This window comes from Sinocyclocheilus rhinocerous, unplaced genomic scaffold (genome assembly GCF_001515625.1).
Source record: "Sinocyclocheilus rhinocerous isolate Xijiao unplaced genomic scaffold, SAMN03320098_v1.1 scaffold3173, whole genome shotgun sequence".
Taxonomy (NCBI): domain Eukaryota; kingdom Metazoa; phylum Chordata; class Actinopteri; order Cypriniformes; family Cyprinidae; genus Sinocyclocheilus; species Sinocyclocheilus rhinocerous.
This window is the reverse complement of record NW_015665376.1, coordinates 144,022-151,261: the sequence shown is the minus strand read 5'-3', so window position 1 is coordinate 151,261 and position 7,240 is coordinate 144,022. Positions and strand designations below refer to the sequence as shown.

The window sequence follows — 7,240 nt, the reverse complement described above, 5'->3', positions numbered from 1 at the left end:
ACAGTAGGGCTATTGCAGACAGAAACAATACTGTACTACATAGATGTTTCCTGTTGGTTCAATTTTTGAGTGGACTTTGCGAATGATTTTTTACACGGCACCCCTGCTCTCGACAGACGGCACCCCGCTTGGGAAACACTGGTCTATACCGACATAAACTAACAAAATCTTTTTCTTTCTCACAGAGGAATTGGGCTCTCCCTTGCATTCTGTCAGTAATGGTCGTGCATCTCCTCAGGAGCCGAAACGTTTAACCCCTGAGGCTCCGCCTCGCCCTTCGCCCCAAGACAGCCCCAAGCTGCTCCGAGAATTCCAGAGCAACAAGGACCCGGTTCCTGTGGGAGAGAACTTACCATCTTTAGCAACACCCGAAACCTTGGGAGCAGATAGATCCATCCAGAACCCAGTTCGCGTCCCTGACCAACACCGGCAGCTCAGCAATGACACTGCATCGTCTGTGGATGTTCAAAGTTTGAAACGTAAGCTTGTGGAAAGTCGGACATCCAAACAGCCTAGCACCAAACGGACCTCAACGTCAACCAGTGCAGTCGGGAGTTACCCGGGGTTTCCTTTAAGCCCCGGGTTTGGGTTCCCACCTATGGGGCTGAACCCTGCCTTGTTGGGTGCCCTGGGTCACATGACTCCCCCCTCTCTTGGAAGCAGGTCGCACCTCCTACAGCAAGCTGGTCAGGCTCTGGGTGACCTTCATGCCATGTTTCCCACTGACCCACTCGGACTTGGCGTGTCCAACAGCACTCTTTCCTCGACCTGCTCGACCAACACCACATCCTCCACCCATGTTGGAATGCTGGCCTCTTCTTCATCCTCTGTGCCCTCTTCATCATCGTCCTCCACTTCCTCTTCGCTCCCACCCTTCTTCATGAACCCCAGCATGGCAAGCATGCTCTCCGGCTTCCCAGTACCATTTTCCCAGCCGCTGTTCCGGGATTCCCTACTACCTAGAGGCCTGTCCTCTATGCCAACCCCTGCCTCCACTGCCTCCAATTTTCTCTCTTCCTCCGGGCTTTTGGGGGCAGCGTTCAACCGCCCCGACACTCACCCCCCACTCACAGAAAACGGCGGGAGTAGCTCGGATGACGATGTCATAGAGGTGATGGGCCAGTGATCGCAGTGATTGGCTGCCTTGGATTCCGTTGATCCAAATAGAAGAATCAGATTGAATGGAGCTGAAATTATGTAAATCCAAATGCTGAATATGCATGGGGTTAAGAAAGGCGATATATATTTTTCTTTACCGTAAGGGACCAGAGCACAGGGCTAACTTGAAGAGCCCTAGTCGTATCTCTCTCGCAAAGGGTCAGGACACGGACCTGACGAATTCCCTCGGAGAGAATACTAATCCGAACTTAAATGTGATTGTCTTTACAGACTGTTTGCATTCATAAGAGATGACTTTAGAGATACTTAGCCGTTTGCTAGACCTTGTAGCATCACCTGGAATGATAAACGAGAAAAACATATGTGACCTTTTTTTATTATAATTGTAAGTACTACTATTACTTTTGTAAACGGTGGTCCTACATGAATATTAATATTCGTTTCAAATCGCAGACTGGGCAGCGGGGGGAATTCGTAACAGTCGAATCGCAAAGCAACAGAAGCCATGCCAAGCGTTAGCACCGCCGAGACCTTTTTGCTTTCCTTCGAAAAAAAAAAAAAAAAATGACAAGAAAAACCTTAAACTCGAATGTATTTTCATGTTAGCCTTTAAAATTTGGTGGAGGGACGTAAGTTTAGTGCATTTAGTTCAATATTAGCCTTAAAGCAGACAAATGGATCTGTGTTCTCGTTCAATTGCGTAGCAAACAAAATCATCCGTTGTTCTCCATGGGGATCATCTTACGAATGTGTAGACTGTTATGCGACCCTATTAGCTGTTGTTTTTTAAAATTTGCGCTTCGGATCATCTGCCCGCTCGTTCAGTTTCATCCGTGTTGGGGCCACAGTCATGACCAAAGTGTTCGTTTGGCCTCTTCGAAGAATCTCGGTGTGTTAAACGTTTGTGTTAATGTTGACTCATTCGCGCGCTGGTTGACCTGTGACTGACAAATCCCTCCGCCAATAACACTGTTCATTCTCTGTGCCTATTAGAGCTCTTTATTTTGACTCCTCCCATGGTCTGCTTTCTGATTGGCAGATACCCACTTCATGATCTTTGGCCTGAGTCTTCAGACGCTGTTATATCAATATAATGGGGTGTGCATTTGACGTGATTATATCTTTTTTTTTTTTTTTGTTATTTGAATCTTTGTTTTGTAACATCTTATGGCATACCTATGTATTAGTTTTGTTTTCTCTTTTAACTGTACAAATTTACCAGAAATATTTATTTATAATGCTGAAGAGTAATTCATTTTCATTCTTTTTTTTTATTTTTATACGTTTTCAACCTTTTTTAAGAAGGAAAAAAATCCCTCTAACAGAGAGACACAGGGTTTTTTTCCCTCATAGGTGAGTTCAAGACCATGATCTGTGAGCGATTCAGCATTCGGGACCCGCAAACACATGTGATCACATACAGGTGCTGTCCTGGGAGGTGTCCACACGTCATCTCATGTTCCCAGCATGGGGAGGAGTACAAATGACATTGTATTTATTAAATATTGTTTTAACATAAATAAACCTGACTCCTGTATTCAGAATAATGGTTCACACAGTGTCGTAGATATATACATACAGTGTTGGGAAGGTTACTTTGGAAATGTAATAGGTTACAGATTGCAAGTTACCCTATTTAAAATGTAATAGTAGTGTAACTTTTTCAATTACTTTAATAAAGTAATGTAACTGATTACTTTTGATTACTTTTTGATTACTTTTCTAAATTTCTAATGAATGTTTATTTGCAACAGTTAATCATTTTCAAACATTTACACCATGCAGGGTTAACCTTACAGTAGTGCTCAACACTTTAAGATGATCAAATTTGAGCATATCCACCACAAAATCAGACTTTAGTACGGCCTTTTACTTTGAGATTGATCTGAAGTTCAATGCAGATTTTAAATCATAAGAAATAGTTAATAGATAAGAAATCTTTGCAGGAAACACTGCATCTAACAATGGTTTGGAAAAAATTAATTCAAAAATAATATAATAAATAAAAGCATATACATCAACTCAAATACGGTTATCTAATAAAGCTGCCAGCCCACCGGGAATTGTCCCGGTTCTCCCGATGACCAGTCCACGCCTGATTTCCACACAGACACGCAGAACGTGCAGGATTCATATATTGTCTTTTCGCGGCACTAGTCCATAGCGCGTTTTGATTCAAGTGCACTGACCTACTTTTGATTTATTCGTCCAAAATATGGCATATTCCGTCCGCTTTAGGCTATATTAGGAATTCCGTTTTTATGACTGGATTCTACGACCCAGTCTGTGTTTTCCGCATCGCGGGAATTATAGGGCCGTATGTCTCAGAGTAATTAGTGCAATTTGGGAAAGAAATCAATTAAATCTGTATGTGGATGTGTGTAAATATTCAAATGTAATCCTCTTTGTAATCGTTAACATTTTCATTCGTAACTGTAATTTAATTACACAGTTTTTCTTAGTAACTGTAACTGATTACAATTACATTTATTTTGTAATTAAATTAGGTAACGCCGTTACATGTAACTAGTTACTCCCCAACACTGTATATATATAGTATATTTTATGCATGATGTGCAACAGTTTAATAGAAGAGAAAAGGGCTGACTTACATTGTAAAAGTGTAAATAGTGTAAAGTGTTCAGACTTGGTAATTTACAAAAAAATCTACATAATATATAATTTATTCATATAAAGTAGGCATTAAAAACATGATCTGCAAGTTACAGCAGAAATATAGAACAGAAAAATGTACATTTTAACAAAAAAAAATGTTAAGAAATACTTGAATATATTACTATTATTTTAATAATTTATGTATAATATTAATATAATATTTGTAGATTTTCAAGTAATGAAAATAGCTTTCATATATGATCTGTAATTGAACAGAAAAATATTTTGTGCAAAATTCTATCAAAAACTATGATCTCTGCCGTTAAGAAATATTTGTTGCTTACAACTTTAATATATTATAATTATATCTCACTTTATGTTTAATAATAATAATATAAATGTAAATTCAAGTAAAAAAAAAAAAAGTTTTCATACACGAATTTCATACACAGAATTTTTTAACTGAACAGAAAAATATTTTGTGGAACATTCCGTCACACACTTGAGGTATTCGGCCAATCATAATGCACTGGATAGCTGGCCAATCACAGCACACCTTGCTTTTTCAGACCGATGAGCTTTGTAAAAATCGACGCGTTTCAGAAGGCGGGGCATAGAGGAGAAACAATAATGTACAGTATGTGGAAAATAATGTGTTTTTTTTACTTTAAACTGCATAAACACATTTCATTACACCAAATACACAAAATAATGTTCTTTTTAGCAGCATCATATGACCCCTTTAAGAAACCTTTGTTACTTAAGATATTACTATAATAATAATAATATAAACATTTTCAATTAAAGTAAAAAGGCATAAATGTTTTCTTGCATGATCTGCAATTGTTTAATTGAACAGAAAAGGGCAGACTGGCACTGATAAACGCAAAAAAAAAAAAAAAAGCATAAACATCAAAACAATAACAATTTAATAAGAAAAATTTGTTGCCTTCAGTCATTTCCAAAGATATTTGCACCAAATACATGCTATCAACACCACTGAAACGCATTGAAGAATATAAACCTGTTATAAAAATACTTTTTTTTTTTTTAAAGAACATTTACATAATTAACAATAAAATTAGCTCAGTAACTTGCAATTCTGGTCCACTTAGAGTTCACAATGTCTGTCTCATTTCAGATGAACCTTGAATGTCTGTTTCAGTACTGCATTGGTTTGCGGGCCATGTAAGCATTCGTTACCTGACTCATAATGACCAGAGCGCACAGAACGGGACAGAGGACAGCCAGGTACCAGACGTACCCGCTCACGCTGCTGCTGAACCACGCCGAACACAGTCCGAGGAACAAGCTCAAACTGCCCAGCAGGTATGTGAGTAAACCGGAGGCGGCGTGGTAGCGCTTCAGTTTAGCCAGTGACCAGCCTTTGGCGAGTTTGGGATAGAGGAGCGGAAGTCCTCCGAGCGACTGCAGCCCGACGACAGCGACCGTTAAAACTCCTATCAGCCCGTGCCATGTGCTGAAGTGAGGCTTGTCGTTGAGGTTTTTGTTGTAAAAGATGGCGCCCAGACCTGCAGCCGCGCAGCAAACACACAAACCCTGCAGGATCCAGTGCAGGCGGCCTTTAGTTTTGTGCTTCAGCTTCTTGATGGGAGAGGAATAGGGGTTGAACAGCAGAATGGCTTCAGTCATGAAGAAGGAGAACTGGAGGATGGGGGGAAACACAGAAAATCAAACTTGGGAGATTTTGTGATCAAAATGATCTATGTGCAAAAAGTTTAGTGTCAAACTCACAGCGAGGGTCATCAGAAACGGATGCCATGAGAACAGACCTGTGAACAAACACACAGTATGATTTATACACTATTACAGTACTTATTCATATTTTGAATGAGCTTTTATTGTTATATTCTCATTTTACTTTCAAAGTTTTAGTAATTTTGTTACGTTCTTTTGTCATTTTTATTTTGATTATTTATTATATTTGTATTTAGCTTTTGATTTATTTTTATTTCAGGTTTAGTTACAGTAATTTTAGTACTATAAACATATTTCAGTTCGTTTCCAAGGTAACATTCTTTCTTCAAGTTTCCATTTAATGTTTTGATTTTTTCCAGCTTTGTTTCAATTACTGAAAATGATTTTTAATAGTTTTATTCAAAATAACAACAGTGACATAGAGACATACCATGAGCCTCACACCCAGAAATAAGGCATTTAATTATTTATTAATCCATTCATTCATTTGACATCATTATATTGTTTGGAGATCATTATTTTAATTGTATACATTTAAAATTAATTGTTATAAGAATAGTAATTTGTGTATTATCACCAAAACGATATTACAAACATTTGATAATATTAATATTGTAAAATTGCATATTATTAATTTTGTTATTACTATTAGTGTATTATGATAATATTATAATTAGTGCTGTCAAACGATTAATCGCGATTAATCAAATGTTTTTGTTTACATAATATATGTGTGTATTGTGTATATTTATTATGTATATATAAATAAACACACATATGCATGTATATATTTAAGAAAAATGTGTTATATTTCTATATTAAATATATTTCTATATGATATAAATTATATAAATATATACATGTAAATATTTACAAAATATATTCTGTATGTGTGTGTATTTATATACACGTAATAAATATACACAGTACACACACATATATTACATAAAAACTTTTATTTTGGATGCGATTAATCGCGATTAATCGTTTAATGGCACTATAATATATATTTTTATTGAAAATAAATATACATAGTGAAGTATACATATATAAACATACAAATAAATGAAAATATAAATACTGTATTATAGGCCTAGTTCATAATATAGTGTGATATAGTTCATAACATTTTTTATTTAAATAAGATGTTATTTTATTATCGGTAGCGTATTATGATGTCAACATTATTATACTACTTTTATTATTACACAAAATAATATACACAATAAACAGAGAGAATTGATTGTATCAATATTTTCATTTCATTACATTACATAATACATTTATATAATTTTTGTAATGTATTATTATATGCTAGTGTTTATACTATATGTATCCTTTTAGATTTATATGAAGTCATTAGTCTTTTGTGCATACAAACGTTACATTTTTTCATTTATATGTATACAATTGATAGGATATTAAGATATATTATTAATATTTTATACTTTTATTGAATTAATATATTTTTTGTATAATAAGAACATGTCATAAATATATTACGAACATTACAAATATGTTGGTCATCTACTAACATTATACAACATCAATCCCCAACAGTAAACACAGGTGAATTTGAATGGTTTCCTCGCGTCAGCCGTGACTCGTGAGCAGTGTTAGGGAAAGTTACTTTTAAAAGTAATGCATTACAATATTGCGTTACTCCATAAAAAAGTAACTAATCACGGTACTTAGTTACTTTTTATGGAAAGTAATTCGTTACGTTACTTTTGCGTTACTTTTTAAATCTGGACAGGGCTTGCTTGTTTGTTTTTAAAATAAAAAA

General features: G+C 35.9%; 2 protein-coding genes across 3 annotated transcripts in view; one reads left to right on the top strand and one right to left on the bottom strand.

The window, feature by feature from the left end:
• The window catches only part of LOC107731328 (RAD54 like 2), a 28,950-nt gene extending 26,392 nt beyond the window's left edge, over positions 1 to 2,558 (top strand). For both annotated transcript variants that reach the window (XM_016542382.1, XM_016542381.1), the window contains exon 22: positions 186 to 2,558. In XM_016542382.1, the coding sequence (XP_016397868.1) occupies positions 186 to 1,126 (941 nt within the window). In that variant the 3' untranslated portion in view covers positions 1,127 to 2,558. The remainder of the gene's footprint in view (positions 1 to 185) is intronic.
• Positions 2,559 to 4,622: 2,064 nt separating this feature from the next.
• The window catches only part of cyb561d2 (cytochrome b561 family, member D2), a 5,931-nt gene continuing 3,313 nt past the window's right edge, over positions 4,623 to 7,240 (bottom strand). The window contains exons 2-3 of the mRNA XM_016542369.1: positions 5,491 to 5,528; positions 4,623 to 5,400 (exon numbers count right to left, since the gene is read on the bottom strand). Of these exons, the coding sequence (XP_016397855.1) occupies positions 4,897 to 5,400; positions 5,491 to 5,528 (542 nt within the window). The 3' untranslated portion in view covers positions 4,623 to 4,896. The remainder of the gene's footprint in view (positions 5,401 to 5,490; positions 5,529 to 7,240) is intronic.